Source organism: Sebastes umbrosus, chromosome 5, assembly GCF_015220745.1.
Source record: "Sebastes umbrosus isolate fSebUmb1 chromosome 5, fSebUmb1.pri, whole genome shotgun sequence".
In the NCBI taxonomy this organism is placed as follows: Eukaryota; Metazoa; Chordata; class Actinopteri; order Perciformes; family Sebastidae; genus Sebastes; species Sebastes umbrosus.
The window spans coordinates 15,245,241-15,268,145 of NC_051273.1; the positions used below are offsets into that span (position 1 = coordinate 15,245,241).

The 22,905-nt window shown below is 41.9% G+C and overlaps 1 protein-coding gene across 2 annotated transcripts in view; it reads right to left on the bottom strand.

The window, feature by feature from the left end:
• Positions 1 to 195: 195 nt before the first annotated feature.
• Positions 196 to 22,905, bottom strand: part of insrb (insulin receptor b) — a 91,658-nt gene continuing 68,948 nt past the window's right edge. Inside the window, exons 5-23 of one of the 2 annotated variants that reach the window (XM_037769509.1) lie at positions 14,632 to 14,771; positions 13,861 to 14,005; positions 13,545 to 13,759; positions 12,917 to 13,043; positions 11,818 to 12,077; positions 11,101 to 11,268; positions 10,782 to 10,980; positions 8,843 to 8,975; positions 8,315 to 8,468; positions 7,011 to 7,159; positions 5,921 to 6,077; positions 5,605 to 5,701; positions 5,323 to 5,390; positions 4,947 to 5,176; positions 3,920 to 4,030; positions 3,648 to 3,810; positions 3,360 to 3,489; positions 3,136 to 3,270; positions 196 to 2,449 (exon numbers count right to left, since the gene is read on the bottom strand). In XM_037769509.1, the coding sequence (XP_037625437.1) occupies positions 2,095 to 2,449; positions 3,136 to 3,270; positions 3,360 to 3,489; positions 3,648 to 3,810; positions 3,920 to 4,030; positions 4,947 to 5,176; positions 5,323 to 5,390; positions 5,605 to 5,701; positions 5,921 to 6,077; positions 7,011 to 7,159; positions 8,315 to 8,468; positions 8,843 to 8,975; positions 10,782 to 10,980; positions 11,101 to 11,268; positions 11,818 to 12,077; positions 12,917 to 13,043; positions 13,545 to 13,759; positions 13,861 to 14,005; positions 14,632 to 14,771 (3,136 nt within the window). In that variant the 3' untranslated portion in view covers positions 196 to 2,094. The remainder of the gene's footprint in view (positions 2,450 to 3,135; positions 3,271 to 3,359; positions 3,490 to 3,647; positions 3,811 to 3,919; positions 4,031 to 4,946; positions 5,177 to 5,322; positions 5,391 to 5,604; positions 5,702 to 5,920; positions 6,078 to 7,010; positions 7,160 to 8,314; positions 8,469 to 8,842; positions 8,976 to 10,781; positions 10,981 to 11,100; positions 11,269 to 11,817; positions 12,078 to 12,916; positions 13,044 to 13,544; positions 13,760 to 13,860; positions 14,006 to 14,631; positions 14,772 to 22,905) is intronic. The other variant, XM_037769510.1, reaches the window with a different exon arrangement.

Consider the following 22,905-nt stretch of genomic DNA (forward strand, 5'->3'; position numbering starts at 1 on the left):
CATGCACAGTGTAACTGGAGCTGTGGTGTTGGAGGGTTACAAGAATAAAGGGATGCTGTCCGCTCAGGTGCTGTTTGGGTGCGCTCGGCCTGACAGAACTTTTTGGGTTACGCTCGAATGGATGGCGGCCGATAAACAATAGAATGTTTTCAAATAGAAAGCATTTGATTTTGGTCTTTTATTAAAGATGTTTTCAATAATTGCAGTAGGGCTGACTTGCATGCTTCGAAGCTTTGACCGTTGCCATGGTAATCGAACTCCAAATCAGTATTTGAATACTTTTGTTTAATACATAAGTATGTAATCATAATGTATAAATCACAAAATGGCCCATGAAACATTATTCATATTCAACATTCATTATTATTAGTTATTCTCAGACGGATATCGCAGCTTGTTGTGTGTACAGTAGTGCGGCAGCGGCACAGCTTCAAAAACCTTCAAATGTTTCTAACCGAAGCTTCGAAGCCCAAAGAATTGCAAGTGCAGACCAGGGTTTACTGAGCATGTGTGGCACCCCAATGACACGACGCGTGACATCTCCTCTTTCAACCCTCCTTGGCCGAGATAAGGAAGTACAATCACCAGGAAAGAGGACGAGTTCTCCTCACTCTCTAACATGACTGACAGTCGACTTAGACAACCAGCACAACCACCTGAAAGACGTAATAAACCTGCGATAACAAATACATACAGAGCTCAGCTCCAGCGTGACCCGACCAGAGAGAGACAGCAGACACAGAGACAAACACGCATCAGGTGCACTTCCACCTAGAAAGACCTCATTCCCCTTTTATAAAGCTTTCTTTTTTTGGTTATTTCGTTGTTGTTTTTTTTCCATCGTAGTAAAGTTGCCTCCTCAGCTCTCAGTGGAAACACGGTTTATAAAAAAAATTATGCAGTGAGTTGACAATATTTCGGGGCTTTCTCCTTTTCCCATCCACACGGACAGAGAGTACTCAAAGGGGGACTGGAGGCCTAAGACACAGAGAGCACTGATGGTAGATTAGTGTGATTTCTGGGGCTATAAAAATAAGGAAATTAAAAAAACCCAGAAAGAAAAAACCTGGCAAAACAAAATACTAGCAAAGCTTCTGATGAAAAATATTACAAATATGAACTATATACAAAAACATCAATATGTCATATATTATATATGAAATATTGGCACATAAATACCAATATTCCATATATACTATATATATTATATATATTTATATATTTCTATACCCACTAAAATATATCAAAGCAGCAGCTATTGGTCAGTCTGAGGAACTCTTTTGTCCAATTCTTAACTGTTTAAATATCCTTCAGCCATATAGTGAGGACACAGAAATAAAACTGAGAAAGAGAAGAGGAAAAGAGAAGAACAATAAAAGCAAATAAATTAAAACTATTCACCAAACACCCGATGAATCTGTGTGTAGTTTGGAATTCTGCAGAACCAAAATAAAAATAAAAACAAAAAGAAAACATTCCTCTAGGAATAGATGTTTGTTCTAGGATCAAGTCTTTGAAAGTCATCCCACCGTTCCAAACTGATTAAGTCATTGTTCAAAAGGAAATTAGTTTAAGCGCTGATAGACACTTCTCTTTGTTTATAGGCCACATAAAAAAAGGCCACTATCTGAGTAACAAGATTTCACTTGGAGAGAAAAAAAAAACAAAGCACAGAAATGTGGAAATGCAGAAAAGGAGGGACAAGTCTTGAGGAGGTTGAGCGTAAGCAGCTTTCTTGGTTGTCTAAGGTTTGTTGTGTTCACAGTTTTGTTTTTTTCTCTGTTTCCATCACAAGGAGTCCTGGAAACGTGGCAATAGTGAAAAACAATAGTAATACGGTAATAGAAAGTCCGATGTGTTGTGGAGGAAGATAAAAAAGAGTTTGCATCCCTTGCTTGCCTGTGTGCGGCAGCCTGAGGAAGAAAATAAAAGTCCTGAGATCTGTGTCTTTTTTTTTGAAGGGCTTCTCCAAGAATAAGAAAATCATTAGAAAATGATGAGAGGAACATGAAAGACACAGAAAAAAGTGGACTGGAAGAGAAAGAAGGATGGGGGGGGGGAGGTTAAACAAGTTCTTTTAGGAAACAGGAAATGTTAGGAAGGGCTGGATCTGGGCAACGATAAGATTCGTCCATTTTTCTTGCCACCGTTCATGTGTGTGTAGGGGACATGCTCCTCATAGTTCCCCCTGAGGGCCACCGAGGGCCCGCTGTCCCTGCCTAAGCTCTCCTCTCTATGGGAGTATGAAGACGGGTCCAGTGGGATGCTCTCCATGTTGTCCAGATCCAGGTCGTAGTCCTCCGTCTCGGGGACTTTGTTCTCCTCGCTGTAGAAGAAGGAGCAATCCTGGAAAGACGGGTGCAGTTCCTCCCGCAGCATCTCGATGATCTCGGCGAACAGCGGACGCATCTTGGGGTTGTACTGCCAACACATCTGCATTAGGCTGTGCCTGGGGAAGGGGATAAAGAGACACAAAGCTTTAACTCTTTAACACATACCTCGGTCGACGTTTCAATATTTGCACATATCCAAATACCTGTTGATAGCCAAGTATTTCATAATGTATAAAAGCAGGTGTGTTTCTCGTTCCGACCACAAATGTGGGCTTTTCTTTTCGGCATGCATCTGTGCAAACTGTCGGCTAGTTGGTTTGTGTACAACACACAAAGCTGGACACAAACAAGCATGAGGCCGTGAGGCAGTGTGTTGCAAACTGCCTTAAAAACCCCAATTGAGACCTCACCTCATATTCTGAATGCGCTGTATACATGTCCAAAGAATGCTCCTAAAACCTGAATAATATTGGCATATCCCACATGTCTTAATTAGAAAAAAACTCCATACGGAATAAGGCCAAATTCCGAATATGTAAACTTAATATGCTGTTTACATGAACCGTATCAAATTTGGAATATTGTCTTATTCGGAATAATAGGGGAATATTAGTGTGCATGTAAACAACGTGTGCTTAACAGATCAGTTTTACCATATAAAGTATTATCAGAATTATAATGATGTCCCCAACAAAAAGAAGAAGTCATCAAGAGGAAACCTTCCATCTAAGATACTAGATAAAGTTAAAGGACCAAGTGAGCGAAGGTGCCCCGAGGTGATTGCGTGTCTGTATTTACTCACATCCTCTCGGGGCAGTTATCCGGCCGGTCCAGGAATTCTCCATCCATGACAAACTTGAGAACCTGTTCGTTGGATAAACCCTGGTAGGGTTGCTCTGCTAGCGTACTGATCTCCCACAGCACGACGCCAAATGACCTGCACATATAACCACATGTGATCCAGAGGCACCGGTAATGTAATCAGGGTTGCAAGGACTGTACAACAACTACAGAGGTGTGACTTACCAGCAGTCAGAGTGGGCAGTGAAGACTCCGTCCTTCAGAGACTCCGGAGCCATCCACCTGACAGGAAGCAGGCCCTTCCCTCCTTTGCGGTAGTAGTCAGTCTCATAGATGTCTCGGGTCATACCAAAGTCTACGAGAGAGAGAGGGAGAGATGAGAGGGAGCTCAGTACACCATAACTGTAAGCCCACATTAAAACATGATTCAATTCAACCAAAACACAGAACTAACGGAGATGAACTGCAATTGCAATAGGAACAAAACAAAACAAACATAAGCAGCAACAGTACCTCCGATCTTGACAGTGAAGTCCTCTGCCACCATGCAGTTCCTGGCTGCCAGGTCTCTGTGGACAAACTTCTTGGCGTTGAGGTAGGCCATGCCGTCTGAAATTTCTGCCGCCATCTGGATCATCTCCTTCAGCGTAGGCGGTGAGCGGCCTGTGGGGTTGTGCTACGAAAAAAAACACACAAAAGACAGTTATAAAGTCAGTCAGTGACGTGCTTAAATATCAGAACGAAGCATCATTTAGCTGTCGGGATGGGATTTCTGTGTTACGTACCTCAGAATCCGGCCTGAGACCACGCAGGTAGCTCTTCAGGTCACCGTGGGTCATCAGCTCCATAACTACCAAGGTGGGCTGACCTTTGGACACCACGCCTAACAGACGGACCTACATAGAGGAAAATAAAGAAAAACACACATGGTCATACTCATGTGAACTAAACCAGTGATTCTCAAAGTGGGGCACTCTATCCGCGAAATAATTTGCTATAAATTATAAAATTGTGCTGCATCAATAAAAAGTGCAAATCTCCAGATGGCTATACTAATATATTATGCTTAATCGGTGTTATGATTATGAGGGGGTCCTTGGAAAGTGTTCTCCCCTGTAAGGGGATAAAAATGTTTGAGAAACCCTGAACTAAACAATATTTACCTTTACATTGCCTGGCTAGAGTCCTGAACTAGCACCTCATCACTAGTTGGGAGGTTAGGATATTGAAGTTTTTTTTTTCTCATTTATATTTTATATATAACGACTCCAATAAAGAGCTTTGGTCACTTAGATATGAGGAAATACATATAAAAATGACAATTCCCTCACTGCTCCAATGTGGATGTTCAAACCCTCAAAGTAGAGGGCAAACTTTGTAATTTAACCTTATAATTAAATAAAATAAGAGACACATTCCTGCTGTTAACCAGGCAGACAAGATAACACATCTATACATTATACTTCATCTTCTTCATTGTAAAGAATAAAAACATCCCCCCATACATCTCAACCTGATTTTTACAGCTGACAGCACAACATATGGCAGTTTAATTGGTGCTTAGTAGGCTGTTTAATGAAATAATATTGGTATGCACAAAGTGTGAACATTTGTTTTTGGAGTCAAACTGTGTGCCAATATGGCAGCATCAACACAACAAGCGAGTCATGATTCTATGAGTCATACGTGTTCATGCTGGTTCCAACAACATTGATGGAAAGCTGTAATATACTGTAATTCACAAGTGTATGGATACTGTAGCTGCTCCAGTGTGCCTGTTAGTCAGTAATGAGGCTGTGAGAGGAAACATACCACGTGGTGACAGCTGAAAGCCTTCATGACCGAGGCTTCATTGAGAAACTCGATCCTCTCGCGCAGGCTCGCCGATTCGTTGACCGTCTTGACGGCGACGCGTGTATCCGGGTCTCCTTTGACGATGTCCTTGGCGATCCCCTCGTACACCATGCCGAAGGAGCCCTGACCCAGCTCTTTGAACACATTGATCTTCTCCCTGGGCACCTCCCACTCATCAGGAACATACACTACACAAAACAAGACACAAATCACCATTTCCATCAAGTGAACCATTCACAATCATCACAAGGTGCCACTTCTCTTTTTACATACAGGAAAAGCACAACGTGTGTTCCTTCCCAATCTTAGTAGTTATGTTATGATGCTCTCTTACCATCGTTGGTGCTGATGTACTCAGGGTTTGAGGAGGCGATAAGAGGTCCTGTCGGGCCTTCTGTTTGCCTGTAACATGACCACAGAAATCATCTGAGATGCTAAAAACTATTATAAGATGTGCATTTTCCCCAGTCTGTCTGGACCTTCCCGCAGAGTCTGTCTGTGTCCTGTCACACACTCCTGATAGCTACTAGGCTCAAAGTATTCAAACTGAACACCCTCTTCTTCAAATCCCACCATAGGTTCATCATCCTGATGGGCAGCATGTCATAGATCTTACCTCTTCTTGAAGATCACAAAGACTCCACCTCCCACGAACAGCAGCAGGATAAAGCAGATGACTGGACCCATCACAATCCAGATTAAACCTGGATCCGCTGTAATAAACACAGAAGTCAGTGGTCAGTTCACGTGGAAGATTGCAGGGTATGAAAGACAGATCTGCATTAAAGAATAATAATGTGTAAACCAGCTGAAATAGGCCTTGGTTATTAATATTATTATGTACTGTAAGCAGTTTATGAACTTCCAGATTCATGTGAATAATGCATGCCATGCGAGTTGAGTTAAGTCAGACATATAGCCTCTGGTCTTACGATTGGGCATGAAGAAGTAAGTGGTTTCTGTAAAAGAGCCGTTTCCTGCCAAGGAGGTGGCGCGGACCCTCACGCTGTAGTTTCCAGGTTGCACAAGCGAAAGCTTCGCGCCACCTGACTTGACGTAGGCCGGCCGTGACACACAAGCTGTGTGATCCTGAAAAAAAAAGAGAAAACATTTGAGCACGATAAAAAACTAATTTGCATTAACGCGTAATTATCGCGTTAACTTTGACAGCCCTAGAAATAACACTTGCACAACCTGTTAAACTGTGTTCGAATATTCACAACTCTTAGCATGTAGACTAGTTAGTCAGTCATAGTCAGAGGTCTGCATAAAAAGCACGTGTTAAGTCTTTAGCCATATGCCACCACTAAACCAAATAATTAATTTGAACCTCTGACATGCTCTAAATGTCAGTTTAAAAGAATCCAGATCAGTTTGTTTCAGCTGCAGGGTTAGCTGTTAGTGAGTGGTGTGTTTTCAATGCAGTGCAGGAGATGTCGTCTGAGATGCCAGTCCATCCCTGCCACTGCATTAGAGTCTTCCTCCCTGCCTCTGTCACTATGGTAACAGAGCTGCTACTGGCTCCTAGGGTCAGGCAGTGCAGCAATGAATAGCAATGAGAGCTGAATTCTCACATTTACAGCAAGTAAACAACAACAACACTTACAGAATCGCACTGTCACAGACGAGCACGTCTGCGCACAAACACACAGAAATAATAATAATATGCAAACACACAGTGGAAGCATTGGGAGTTTGTAAACAAATATTTCCTTTGTTCCTCTCTCCATATAAAGAACAGACAGAATTTGAGTGTATACAGCAAACCTTTCCTGCCTGCCTCCACTCCCCAGAGTCTACCCAGATCTTCCCCGGTTCTCTCTGCGTTTCTTCTTACCTTCATCCATGTTTTCTTATGCACCTGTCTGCTCTTTAAGCTCCGTATTTCTCTTTCCTATCAAGTACATCAAGATCATTTCTGCCGAATCCTCTCTCCTGTCTCCTTCACTTTAGCAAACCTCCTTCCCCTGACTTCTTCCCGAATCCTCACTCTCTAAAAGTTCAGTGATGGTTGATACTGACCTCTGAGTCTCCAACCTTCCTGTAGAACACCTCATACAGGATGATGAGGCCGTTAGGGGAGCGAGGTGAGTTCCATTTAATCAACACATAGGGAGGCTCGGCTGTCACTATCTCGTGGGTCACAGGGCCTGGGATGACGTCTGCTTTCTCTGTAGGTACCAGACATAAAGACAAACACTTCACACATGTGCAGTATGAAGCACTGCATTTCCACATTGCTCTTAGTTGGCAACTTTTGTACCTGATTGACTTTAGAAACAATGTTTCGGTTGCACATGTGAATTGAATGCATATTTGAACTGTTTGATCACCTATGGCCTTTCTCAATGCTGCGTAGGGAAATCTCAACGTGTCAAAAGCATATATACTCAATTACCAAAATGACCATGAAGTTGAATCAACACACCTCTCAAAAAGAGTTTCAACAAATACATTATAACCTTCATTAAAGGGATAGTTCGCGTGTTATGAAGTGGGGTTGTATGAGGTACTTATCCACAGTCAGTGTATTACTTACAGTGGATGACCGTCTTTAGCCACCTAAAAGAAAGGCCCACCGGTTTACCTCGCCGTGAGACAGCTATACAGTCTGTGTTTCCGACGGGGAACTGAACCATTATGTATGCTCTTGCCAAAGTAACCAGATTCCATGGAAAAAAACAGTAATATTACCTCACAGAACAAGGGAGTTGCTGGTGTACTGCTGCCTCGATTGGTTAGTTAGTTAGTGTTATTGTTTGACTTTGGTTAGTTCGGATTCACCAAAGTCACACAATAACACAAATGAGCTAATCGATTGAGGCAGCGGTAGACCAGCAACCCCTGTGTTCTGCAAGGTAAAATTGCAGGTTTTATCAATGGAGTCTGGTGGCCTTGGCGAGAGCATAGATGGATATAACGGCTTCAGTTCCTTGTCAGAAAGGGGCTGTCTCATTGCAAGGTATGAAAATATTCTAAATATAGTATACACGTAAACTAATATTGATTTTTTTATGTGAGCCTTTCTTTTAGGTGGCTAAAATACATTTTGCTGCCGGCCCCCTTCCACAGCAGTACAATTCTTTGCCTCTGAGCGGTAACTACTATTTGTTTCTCCAAACTGGGGGCTTGCCGACCATCATCTACTATAGGTAATACACTGACTGGATCAGTACCTCATACAACCCACTTCAAAACACCCAAACTATCCCTTTAAGTTGGGATTTCTTGCAGAACTGTTGTATTACACTGCATTACTGTTAGCTTCTATAGGTGTACCTTATAAACTGAGTGCATATAAGTGTGAGATTTGCATTTGTTCTTACCCTCTGGCATAGTTCGAGCGCTGACATAAGTAGCCATGCTGCAGCGTTTGAGGTCTGTCGCATGGTTGCAGGCCATGATCTCTATCTTATAGCTGGTAAAGTGGTGCAGGTTGGAGATGACTGTCGACTCCTTTGAGGACACCTTCAGCTCCACCTGAGCAGAAAAGACAAGAGAAATGTAACAACTCCAACTGCGTCAATGATTTGTGGCTACACTCTAGGGATATCATACAAAACCATTTATTTTTGTTAGAAAGTGATGAAGACAAAAACATGTCATGTGCTTTCAATTATTCAGTATGTAAATTTACAGATTTTGAAATACAATATTTTTCAAGAGACAGTGTTTCACTTCTGTTTCTGCTGATTTTGAGCAACTTTTAAAGGGGATCAGTATTAATTTTCTTATTTTACATGTGCATTTCAAAACTGAAACTCTAGGATGGAGAACAGCAAACGATCAGCACATGTGATGACACGAGAATGACAAATCTGTATGGTATACAAAATCTAAAAAGTGTTTGAGACCTTGGATCCCTCCTTGTCCTTGTCCTCAGGGGTGGCTGTGGTGGAGCCGAATGCCAGACTGGGGGCCGTGGTGAGGAAGAAAGAGGATAGGGTGGCGTTGGCAACTCCCACAGAGCGTCGGCGACGAGATGGTCTGGACAAACAGAGCAACAGGTAAAGCTGTTAGCAAAAGTTAGGTAAAATGACAATAAAAACCTGAAGGAAGTTATTTTTTAGAGCCTCTGCATGCAGTCCTCTCACACAAATGGCTCTCAGACAAGTCAGGAGAAATTAACACAAAAGTCAGAAGCAGTTCACGTGAACTAGATGCTGGCAGATGGAGCAGTAGCGTGGAGGAGATCAGTGAGGACCTCTATCCACACTAACCTTTACAGTGTGGAGCAAGTCTGACTGCATGACATTTATCTACAAATACCACCTACTGCCCTGCTGGATGAGCTACCAACCCTCACCACTGGGTGGTGCCAATGAGCAGGTCCACTTTACTCCCAGTGGTTATGAGTGTACGCCCACCACAAAGGCCATGAACTTAAACCAACTAAGACATAGAAGACCTGCAGTGTAGAGCTGCAACGGTTAATCGTTCAGTTGTGAACTATCAAATTATCAAGAACTATTTTGATAATCGGTTTGAGTAATTTACAAAAAAAGCCCAAATTCTCTGAATCCAGCTTCTTAAATGTGAATATTTTCTGGTTTCTTTACTCCTCTGACAGTAATGTGAATATCTCTGAGTTGTGGACAAAACAAGACATTTGAGGACGTCATCTTGGGCTTTGAGAAACCGATCGACATCATTTCTGACATTTTATAGACCAAACAACTTAATGACTTATTAAGAAAATAATCAACAGATTAATCAACAATGAAAATAATAATTAGTTGCAGCCCTACTGCACTAACCTCTGTGTAAGGACACGGAGAATCACTGTCTATGAATTAGAAAACTATCTTCCTTCCTTCCAAAATGACCACCATTAAGTGTCCTTGAGTAGCACACTTTACCCCAAGCTGCTGCAGGGAAGCTTCTCCTTCACTGTACAGCGAAGTGTAGTTAATGTTGAACCAACACTTGTTCAAGTAGGAGAAAAAATAAGAAGCTTCCTGCATCCCTTTGCGTGATGGAAAAAGAGAGCACGAGGAGTTCTTTGTGTACTTCGGTGTATGGGGCTGACCTTGGCCCGTTCAACAGCATGGGTTCAAAATCCAGCTGAGGTGTGTGTGAGTGTTTATGTGCTTCCAAATGGCAGTCTGCATGACTGCATCCCTGACTGGCATGAATGATAATGGGCATAGTAATCACTCCCCTAGGGAAGCGGAGGGAGAGACTGTGTGTGTGTGTGTGTGTGTGTGTGTGTGTGTGTGTCAGGGGAGAGGGTAGGGGTACAGCGGCCCAGACAATCAGCACCTCCCACCCTGAGCCCCCCACAGTAGTGCCCTGTACAAAAACAAGGGTCTACATAAACCACACAAACACACACACGGATGGACAAGACAGAGTTGGCACGGAGCTGTTTTGAGACGCACATCATGGTGGCTGGCACAAAAGAGGAGTGACTGAGTCTGGCTCGAGAGAGAGGATCCAGTGTTGCTGATGCACTGCCATAAACAGCAACTAACAAAGCAAGAAGCTCCTGTTGGTGCTACGCTTGGTGTCACGCTAAATGGACTGACTTTTGAATGTACACAGGCTTTTTAAAACAAGCATAAAGTTCATTAAAAGTTGTAACCAAACCGCTGTACAGTGTGTGACTTTAGTGTGGCCACTGTGACAAGAAAGAAGCTTAAAGTTGGCCTGGACTTGTTTAAACTGTTCAGTCGTTAACAAAGACATTCATATTTGTGACCTAATTATTGGTTGTTTATTTCAACCTGATTCAGTCTGTATGAAACATTAATCAACTTAAAATACATGTTTGGTGGTAGTGGTGGTGTGTACCTGCTCTCAAAGACTTCATTGTGGAGGTAGTTCTCAAAGGTCTTGCGGTACTCTATCTCCTCCTGCTCCTTCTTCAGCTGGTTGTCTGTCTTGGGGCAAGCGCAGCACCTGCCCCCTGAGGTGGGCTCATCTGTGTGGTTCCATTTCTGCTCATCCTCGCTGTCCAGGTGGGTTGGGATACGAGACGGCAGCTTCATTCCTGGGCGGGAGAAACAGGCGTGAGGGAAAGCCAGACAAACACATGTAAACAGAGCATCAGCTGATTGTTTTGAAACAGTAGTCTAGGCAGATTTGAATGGATCAACCTATGGATACTGACCTTGTAGGCAGTAGTCAAACTTGTAGAGGTCGCTGTCCTCAGATTGCTTACGACAGATGACACGGTAGTGGGTGATGTTGCCGTTGGGACTGGCAGGAGGCTTCCACTTCAGGATGATCTGAGAGGAGGAGTTGGAGGAGGAGATGGGGTCCAGAGGCACAGAGGGTTCTGAGGGGGAAGAAGGAAGACAACAGTCAGGAGACTGCATTGGTGATGTACGACCTTAGGCTGCGTTCAGACCAACTTGTGAAAAAACGCAGCCCCTCATTCGTCATTGTCACAAAAAAGGATAAAAATGATTGCTGCAGATATTTTTTCCAGACGGGAAAGGTGGGGGGGGGGAACACTGCTATCAAGCAAACATAGATGTAAACAATGCAGTGTTGAAAATATGCCAAAAAATGTTGCAAATGATTTATGAAGAGGGAAATGCATTCAGCGAGTTTGTTATGCCTCAAGAATAAACACAATGTGTTAAGGTGAGAAAGACTAAATGTAAACATAACTGTGTTTGTTTACAAGAAAACTCCATGGGGTATTTCTAAACCAAGACAGTTGATAGTCCAGAAATTGTGATTCTGTATAATTTATTCATCATCTAATTGTAAAGTCAGATATTCTCTACAGTCAGTGAAACCCTCCATCAAATCTAACATCCAAAACAAAGTCTTTAAAAACATATTCTCCTAACTTCTGTTTTTATGTGGTGTAACTCACTGGTGGCTTCAGTGCGGACGTAGATGATCTTGCTCTTGGCTCCATGAATCTCATGAACCTCGTGCTCGTCAGGTACAGACAGTTGGGTTTTGACCATTATGGCGTACTGGGTCCAGGGCTTCAATGGTCGGATCAGGTGCCCCGGATCCTCCGCCTTCTTGCTGTCCGTGGAACGACTTGGAGGCTCGACATCAGCAATCGCCCAGCTGTTAGAGCCGCACGCGTCCTGCCCATCAAACTCCGTCACATTCCTATACGGCCTGTAGCAGATGGAAAGAAAAAAGATCAGAGAAAGGTAAGGATGTAATGCAATGTTTATTTAAATGGCACATTTTAGTTCAGGTAATATATACTGGGGAGCCAAACAATGAATGGCTTTAAAAGAGTGTAAGGAGAATTTTAGATTTGATTCTGTCCAAAATAACTCCTGATGGGGTCTCTGTACTCCAGAGACAGTCATTCAAGGTGTGAATACATTTCCTGTCTGATTTTTTTTAACCTACTAGTATCTCAGTCTTATCTTTATTCATCTGGAAAAGAGTTCATGACATTCACTAGTTGATGTTGATACAGTTTACAAGCTTGCTTATAGGACTAAAGGCACTGACACACCAAGCCAACGGTCGGCCAACGGCCAGTTTGGGGCTGTTGGTGAGCGCCGGCCTAGTTTTTGCAGTGTGTCCCACACCATTGGTTCTAGTCTGCCCATATCGGAGTGGTGTGAAAATGGTCAGCAAACAACGCTTTGTTTCATGTACGTATCATAACAATGGCTTGTATGTCTGCCATCCAAAGTCTTCCGGTTTCCTTTTTTGAATGAAAAATATGGACTACCGCCACCTGCTGGCAAAATGTTAGTTTCAGCAGTTTTAAAGCCACTACCAAACCATTAGTCAAGAGCAAGACGTGTCGGACCAAATGAATCTTGTCTCTCGATGAAAATATCATCAGCAGTATCAAAGGCAGCCGTGGGATCAAGCCAGGCCAATCGTTATGGTTGCTCATTGTGACTAGCTACTGTCATTTTATTTTGTAATAAACTATGGGATGTTTTGTGCCATGGTACGGAGAAATCCGAGGATTTCTGTTAGATACTTACGCCTCTTTGTAGAGAACCATAAAGCCCAGCAAGTCTCTGAAGTCTGTGGGCCAAAAGGGCTCCCACTTCAACATAATCATAGTTGACGTGGTCTTGATCACTTTGAATTCCAGCAGCTTCGTCTCACCTAAGGGATGAAACAGACGATGGTCAGCACATGACTTCGGTAAAAGAGCAAATGAAGAGTGGATGATCAAACACCCCAGTGCTTCTGCTTTTGAGGTACAGACAATCACACCACAATGGTTAAAGATATAAGCAGCATTTCTGCATTTTCTCATAAAACTATATGTCAAAACATAAAGCTTAGACTTGTAAAATGCACATTACGTAGAGTAAGGATGTGTGTTTTGTACTTTTCTTGACAACACTGTTCATTAGGAGTATATTTCAGTTTAATAATATACATTCAGCAATAGATGCATGCACTCTCAGCCTTAAGAGCTAAAATGAGAGATGTTGAGGTGGTAAAAAAAAACAGGAAAATCTTTTCTATAAGATAAAAAAAAATGTAATTATGTTTGTACTGCAAGTACAAAAAATCCAAAGCACATTTAGAACAATACAATAATGAAATGTAATCAGTCAGGTGGTGAACGTCTCTTGTCTGACATTCTGGTCATCTTACAGGAGGCTTGGTCCCCGTTGGTGCGTACGGCGATGTCACTCTTTTGGTTGCGCTCCTTGGTTCCCGTCACCTCCTCCATCTTTCTGATCTCAGACATGCAGAGTTTGGAGTTGTAGTGGAAGAACGTACGACCGCGACGGATGGTCAGGTTGTGCTTGGACCAATCCCACAGCTCACGCAGGTTCTGGTTGTCCAGCGCATAGAAGGAAAAGGTACTAAGAGAGACAGAGGGAAGACAAATAAATATTAAACGCAACATTTATTTTAATGTAGAGGAGAGGAGAGGAGAGGAGAGGAGAGGAGAGAGGATACTTACTCTCCCTCAAGATGCTCCCCCCTAATAACGCGTAGTTTGCGGAGGAAGGAGAGGGAGACCAGGGCGTAGGCTCTGCGAACAGTCAGATATCCTGTGATTTCCTCAAGCTGGCCCAAACTAGCCTCCAACTCAGCCGCAATGTTATCTGCATGGAGATGGACATTTGTTCATATAGACAGTCAGTAGGAAGACAGGCAGAAAACAGACAGATGGTCATATGGTCATATGAGCAGGTGGATAGACACAAACTGTAAGGCTAGAAGTCCTGAGGCCTGTACTACGAAGCCAGTTCAACATACCCAGGGTATCTTCTCGTTATCTGGTTTAACTAACCCTAACAATCACGCTAAAGGGTCCTACGACGGTGTTTATCAACTCGGTAAATCGACCCAGGGTTTCTCAATCTGGCTATGCAGTTCACATAAAAGGGCCGGTGTTTGCAGCATGTGACCAATCACTGATTGGTCAGTAGGCGGTGCTTTTATACAAATTGATCTCTTATATTGAACATAACCTGCTCCGGAGCAGATTAGGTGTTAAGCATCAGTAACCATGACGATCTACCCCGGTAAGAAGTGAACCACCGTCGTAGGACTAAAAACCCTGAAAGGTTAAACCTGAAGTTACCTCACTAACCCCAAATCCTGCTTCGTAGTACAGGCCTCTGATAAAGAGAGCAAGGCAGACTGAGAAACCTGAGCGACAGACATAGTGTGAGAAGCAGAGCCTCTACGGGAGGCCCAGCAAGCGGTGAGGTGTAGTAGTACTCACTCCCTCCTCGAATCTTGATGATCATGTTGCCGTGGAGAACAGTGCAGCCTCTCAAAGCCTGAGCTGATGTGACCGAGTCAACCGTCTTATTTCCCACACACAGTTTAGGACACAGGCCTGCACATGGCGAACAGGTCAACCTACACAGACGGACAGAGAGATGTACACAGATTAGGGCCATCAACACACCTTATTGATGCAGATCAATGCAGACAAGCAGGAACATTACATGCATTTAATCAAAATGTGATACATAAGATACATTCCAGAGCTACAAAACAACTGAGGCTGCAATGTTTATAAGAGCTGACGATTGATGAGTTAACACGCCAAGCGTCAGTGTCAGGACGCTTGGAGGCGTCATGGTAATACTGCCTAAATTGGAGACAAACAACAAACTGTTTTTTCAGAGAGGAAAACAACAAAAAAAAATACCACGAATGTTTCTGTGCGTAGATATGAAAAATGGAATGATGCAGAATTGAATGGTATGAGGCAGGAATGCTCAGTGACGTACTGGTATGGCGTGGGTTGGGACCGGGGATGACATGGCATTTTCAAAACAACAAGGCTGAATCTGTTTAGTGGAATTTAACTGATCTACATTTATTCTACTTGCTGGAATCTATTCTGAATTTTATATGTGGGCAGCTGTCTGGCTTCATATTTGAGTTTGTGGTGTGCTCACTCTTGTTTGTACCTCTTGTTCCTAATATTTTCTGGCTTCTATGTATTAATCCTTTATTTGACTTCAATGAATATCAAAAAACAAAAGCTTTCTAACAGGGCTGTCAAAGTTAACGCAATAATAACGCAAATTAGTTTTAACGCCACTAATTTCTTTAACGCATTAACGCAACTTGTAGCAGGTTGTAGCAGACTAAAGCTAGAGTGAATACTTGTATCATATGAAACTAGAAAAACCTAAGGAATCTATTGGTACCAACCATGTCATACTGGCTTGTTGGGAACGAGGTTAAATAACACTCCAGATTTGTGCTAAATGTTGGCGAGGAAAAACTGGCATGGCTCTTGTAAATGGGTTCTATGGGTACCCACGAGTCTCCTCTTTACAGACATGCCCACTTTATGATAATCACATGCAGTTTGGGGCAAGTCATAGTCAAGTCAGCACACTGACACACTGACAGCTGTTGTTGCCTGTTGGGCTTCAGTTTGCCACGTTATGATTTGAGCATATTTTTTATGTTAAATGCAGTACCTGTGAGGGTTTCTGGACAATATTTGTCATTGTTTTTTTGTTGTTAACTGATTTCTAAAATTAGATATATACATACATTTGCATAAAGCAAGCATATTTGCCCACTCCCATGTTGATAAGAGTATTCAAAACTTGACAAATCTCCCTTTAAGATACATTTTGAACAGATAAAAAATGTGTGATCGCGATAAAATATTTGAATCGAATGACAGCCTACTTTCTAATAACCAAAGTGGTGGCAAGATGTGTGAAATCCGTGCTAAAACAACTGACTGAATGTAAGGAATCATCTCAAATGAGAGACAATAAAACAGAGCCTTGCAATTCAATGAATGAGCTGATGCATTCAGAGGTGAATCTGTATAATTCTCTAAATTAATTTGATAAGTCCCATAATGAATCCATAGGCTTTTAGGAGTGGAATTAGATTACACAATCTCTCATCCACATCTGAGCCTCCTTCATTTTTATTAGCACTGGGGGATAGAGGAGGAGAGAGCTTCCTTTCCTTTGCTTCAATTACTTCTGTCGCACATACAACAGACACACAAACACACACACACACACAGAGCACAATCACAGACAACAATAACAACATGACTGAAACACCAGCTGCAGTTCCCAACAGGCTCTGCTTCTCTCTCTCAGCTCTATGGGTGGCGTCCTCTCCCTCCCTGCAAACATGTGCACGTAATCACACATACACAAATGTACACGGAGCAATGAGGCCTTGATAGTGCTGGCTTTCAGGAAATTCATTCACAAAAGGCAGAGCTTGTCTAGCGAGCAGCCCCGTACACGCCATATGGAGAAAAAGGGACCCGATGCTTCATTCACAAATTTTTTCAAGCCGTCTCGAAAGAACATAATCCCTTTCTTTAATTCCACTTCCAGCCTTGACATCCCTAACCACAAAGGTCTGCCTTAGACGTAAACTAAAAATGCTGCTTTTTGGTTGGCTGGCTACAAAACCTCAACGTATCGTTCCTAACACCGCTGAGTGACAGCTTCCCCCACCCACCAGCATTTTACATACATCCACAAATCAGAGAAGGGGTGACACTGGTTCAGTAGAATGGATTTTGAAGCAGCCCAATCAGGGTTTCTCAAACTCAAAGTCAAGGAGACAATGACATCAAACAGCAGCCTTAACAGGCACCTTTTTAAAGCAGCCCCCGAGCCCGGGGAACAGCTAACAAAGGATGCTGTTGTTCACTGCGGGGACCATGCAAGCTCTGCATGCACTGCCATTTGTAAGCTCACCCCGACTTAATTCTATGTTTATGCAACTCTTATTATAATCCCCCTTTCCAGGAAGCACACACAAGTACACACAGTCTTACCAAAATCGTGCCCCTTCTTTCCCCCCAAACAGCCAGGCCGTGCTATAGACGCCATGGTGACATGAAACACTGAGTCTCAGGGGTGTTGTTTTGGTCCTTGTCTGGCTTTTCCTATCCACCCTGAGAGAGCCAAATGAGCCATTACACACCTGGCTTTTCCTACAGTTGTTTCCATCTTATCAAGATCTTAATAACTCACATCAATCAGAGGCCAAATCATTGTTTCCCCTCTATGACTTCTAGTGAGTGGAAACACACTGTAATGATCTCTCAAAACAACAGTGAGAAAAAAAAGTATATTTTGTGTGTCTCTCTCTCCCACATGGAAAATCGTATATTCAGCTTCTCAGAAGTAATGCTCTAGTTGCAGCGTAGAAAGGGAGAATGTTTTGGGCCGTTGTACTGAAAAACACAGACACACAGGCAGACAGGCTGGGTCTCAACAGCAGCTCTTAAAGGGACAGTGTTTATCTGTCCGGCTGAACTCTGTGACTCCGGCTCCAGGGTCTGCTAGAACCATCTACGACAGAGGCCGCAGCTGACGCTCGGGTTTGGATTCGGGCCCGGGCCTGGCGGAACCAGACCAAGAACACACACACACACACACACACACAGACACACACACACACACTGTACTACTGTGCTGCTATAGCGTCCAGGAAAGATGAGCAAACTCTTTTCAGTGGATTTTAGTGACGATTTCAGTGATTTAGTGATTTCATATCCCGATAATGATATATATCACGATATAGCACTTTTTCTGGTAGTTCAATAAATAAATAGTCTAATAACCACATGGTAAAGCCTATTTTTGTATACTCCTAAGTGAATTAAATACTTGACAAATGAAAAGTGCGGAGTATTTTCTCATTTAATTAATAACTTTTTTGCGCAAAATGTAGGTAACAGCTTTAAATGAAATTATAGAGGAAAAAATTAATAAATATTTCCAGCTATACACTGACTAAGTTTACATGCATGCATATAAATACAGAGTAATCACATTAAGACAATAGTTTGATTTAACTGAGTTTGATTAGATTTCCTGAGAAATTTAGATGTAGTATGTACTTGTTGTTATCATCAATTTAGATGATGTAATTATGTATCACGATTAGGGCTGCACAATTAATTGAAATTTTATCCAAATTGCAATTTGGCCTTTAAATTAAATATTGTGGTGCTGCAGAGATGTCCTGGCCTACACATCATATTCTACAGACTTAAGAAAACATCTTTGTTTGGTACAGATCGCCACAAAAATCACACCATAATCATTTTAATATGTTTTTCAATGAAAATTTGAATAATTATGTAAAAATGGTCATACCCTCTAATATCGCAAATCATATCGCAATTGCAATATCAGTCAAAATAATCGCAATTAGATAATTTTTCAAAGTTGTGCAATCACGACATCTCAATATATGATTTCATCACGATACGATTCCATTGAAAGATGATAAATGATTATATTGAATTTTCACCCAGCCCAAGATACACCGTACCGTACATGCATAAAGTATACAGTATAGTAATGGAAGGGATAATGTGCAGCGAGTCGGTCATTGTTGCGTAATAAACCCGACAGGGTGGTACAGAACCCCGATGCGAAGCATCACCCTGAAGGGGTTTATTTCACAACAATGAACTGCTCGCTGTACATTATTATTCTTATTACATGGCTACTTACTTAAGAAATCAATAATTTGACTGTTATACAAAGCAGCGGTCTGCTATAAGGAAATAACAGACCATAGAATGCCGTAATTGACCAATCAGAATCGAGTGTTCAACAAAGTGGTGCAATGATATAGTCGTATACTATACGTAAAAACATGTTTTATCATGAAATGGTTCAAAAACTTCTGAAAATATCCACCCGACTGTTCCCGTGTGACATCTGGTTCCTCAAAATGTTTTAGTCACTGTTGTAAGCACACTCATAACTTTACAGAAACATCCAGACGAACATTAGATTCTCAAATTTACATAATACTATTGACAAACGGCAAAGGGCAGGTAGGATTTTACTGTAAATATTGGCACAACTCATGTTTACAATCATGTGTGTCGTCTGTCTGACTGTCTCGCCGTGTGTGTGTGTGTGTGTGTCTATCTGGGTGTTGCTTCTGCCCCTGTGATGATGACGCTTGTTCTCGCTATAACTGAACCATAGCAGCAAAACAGACACACAGAGGCCGCCTGTTGTTGCAACTGCGTCAGAATACCAATGAAAAGTTTTGTTTATCACATAATGTTCGCACACACACATTCTATACGTATGCATGCACATAAACAAACAAACAAACACAAAGGATGCCATTCTGCCTTACGCCTCGGGGTGTATGACTGAGACTTAAAGCAATGTTCTTTTCTGTCTAAGCACCTGATAATCCCTGCAGGCTAGCAGCATGCAAGAGAAAGTCAATCTCTCTCTTACACACACACACACACTCAAATGTCCTTACCATTTCCGCTGGGTGTGCTAGAGTTCTGTGCACGTGAGCATGTGTTATTTACCTAATAAATATATCTCTCTCTATATATAAACCTCTCTCTATCTGGACACAGTGGACATTTCCCCCCCAGCCTTCACCTGGAAAAAGTAACCCGACCAAACGCCGTACTGGGAACGAGCTAATGTAGTCACAAACACGTTCGGCACACACAAACACTCAACGCGCACTTACATACACATGTATACGCAAAAACATGCACGTACACAGGTATACCAGAAACACACAAACACCATCAATCATCCAGCCACCTGCGGCTTCAAGCGATGCAGACGTCTCCAGAACACAACCTGCTCTTATTAGAACAAACTCAGAGAAACACACCTCTCTGTGCTTCTTTTTCACCCACTCGCCATCTTTCTTCCTTCTCCACACTCCATTTCATTTCTCTGTCTTTAACAGAAAGTGGTCTCGTATTCAGTAGAGGTTTCACAGCATAAATACTATGGGGTGGGGGAAAAAAATCGATACAGCATAGTATCGCGATATTTTGTGTGGCAATATTGTATCTGTAAGAGCTATTTATTTGTAGTTAGTATTTAGTTGTTGTTTTACTAATAATAAGTAGTATTGTTTGATTTATTATTTAAGATGTTTGTAATGCCCATTTTCAAAAGGGGTCCCTTGACCTCTGACCTCAAGATATGTGAATGAAAACTCTGAGATGAACAGAGTAAAAACGGTATCTTATTAGATAAAACAGATGTTGACAAACTGCATAACGTGCAGTTGAAAAAAGTCAATAAATGGCAATACCGGGCGGCTGGTTAGCTCAGTCGGTAGAGCGAGCGCCCATGTAAATGCCAAGGCTCAGTCCTAGCAGCGGTGGACCAGGGTTCGAATCCGGCCTGTGGTCCTTTCCGCATGTCATTTCTCTCTCTCCCCCTTTCCAACACTCTATCCACTGTCCTATCAATAAAAAAATGCTTAAAAATCACCCCAAAAAATAACTTTAAAAAAAAAATAAAAAAATAAATGGCAATACCGAGCATATCGCAAAATGTTTAAAATCGCAATAAGTTTGTATCTTGACTTAAACCTGCAGTAGGCAGAATGTTTTTGGCATCATTGGGCAAAAATTCCATAATAACCTTTCAGCATATTGTAATTCAAGTGTTCTGAGAGATAACTGTCTCATGCACTACTGTCAGGATATAGTGACCGTTTTATAAAAATACCATTTTTTTAATCATATTTGCTCCATTTCTACCCACTGCAGTTTTAAGTATCATGATAGTATAGTATCGTGGGGCCTCTGGTAACTCCCACCCCTAATATATACACAAGACTACAACTTCTTGTTATGTTTTTAAATCAACTGGCAGCTCCTGTAATAGCTGTTTAGTCAGATTTGTCTCACTGAAAACAGACAACAGGAGTTTTTCAGCCGTCACGTTTCTGCTGGAAAATGTTTAACCTCATTGCGCACACACACACACACACACACACACCTGTGTATGTGTTTTGAAAGCATGCAAACAGGAGCGGTTTCAAAACACATACTTGGCCTCAAAACAAATACGTGTGTTTGTCATTTAGCAACAGCTACTGGCGCTGAATGAGGAAGCCAGTGATGTTCCTCCTCTACCCCCGTAGAAGTAAGAATGCTAAATAAGGTCATGCCCTTGCTTGTTGCACGTGCAGACAAAGCTGTGTGCTAAACAGGACCAGGTGAGGTCCAGACACTTTTTTGACATTGCTTTTACATTCACGGCACCTGGCTGACACTTTTATCCAGAGGGAATTTATAATAAGATAAATGGTTCAGTGTGTCTTTAAAAGGGATTTGGACCTTTGATCTTTCACCTATGTACCTTTTAACCACCTTAAACCCGGAGCTATACTACTACTACTACTACAGAGGGCCTACATGTATATGCCCAAAGCATTTCTCGCTGTCAGTGTATATGCTTGCAACACAATATCCAGTTTGAGTATATGAAGTTTATGCATTTAATCTGCATATGAGGATGTTAACAAAAGTGTGTAATCTGCTGTGGACAACTGTTTGTTCTATTTATGTCAGTTTGGGAAGGCTTTGACTTGATGCAGCTGTGTAATCACTGAGAACAGAATGCGATGTGAAAACACCAGGGACTCATTTACTGCATTGAGATTAGAGGACTTATTTGCATATGACATTATGTAGTCTCATGCCTATATTATGGCAACTTTGTATTTGGTGCTACTGACTGAAGTATCATACCAATATTAACTGACATCAGAGCTAACAGCGTTTGTTTATTCATATGGTATGCTGCTTGTTTTGTGATTCATACAACTGAAGTTTCAACTAAAATGAGAATACTATTGGAGATTAGGTTGAGAAATAATGACTGCAATTTATTTGCAGTTTGTATTCAAGTTTTTACAAAAGCAGGTCATGGCTGGCCAACAATCACATAACATCTAAATATATGTGTTATTTAGATGTTAATTGTTCCTTAACAGACAATTAGCTCTCCGATGCCTCCGTCTGTTGTGAGTTTTGCATATTTATGAATTTTGTGGCCTTTTTCTGAGAGATTAAAGCTGCAGTGGGTAGAAATGGAGCAAATATGATTACAAAATTATATTTTTATAAAAAATCGCTATATCCTGACAATAGTGCATGAGACAGGTAATCTGAAAAAAGCATTTGCCTCTGTGTACGCCCACCAGCTGGAGCACAGCCAATAGGAACGCTCTCTCTGAAATGACCTGTGATTGGCTCAAAGTAGATTTTTTAAAGCCTGAAAACAGAGCCATGAGGAGGTGCAGAACTCTAGTTTTCTCTCAGAACACTTGAATTACAATATGCTGAAAGGTTATTATGGAATTTTTGCCCAATGATGCCAAAAACATTCTGCCTATTGCAGGTTTAGCAGAAAATATAACAAACCTTTTACTGAATCATAAGAATGAGGTGTCTCATAGGCTATCAGTTGACACGGCACTTGATCGTAAATCGTAAACCTGCATGTTTTAACAGCTAAACAGCACTGCTTACCTTTGAGGCGAACAGAGAAGCAGGTGGTGTTTTGCACCTCTACAATGTCTCACGTTTATTTGTCCTCAGCAGCCCAGCTGCTTCTCCACAGAGGAGAGAGCAGACTTTCCATAGTGGAAAAACACTCCTGCCCTTTATGTTTGATCAACTTCCAAACGCCATCATCTCTTGTGTGCAAATGTTATTGAGTGTGTTGAGTGA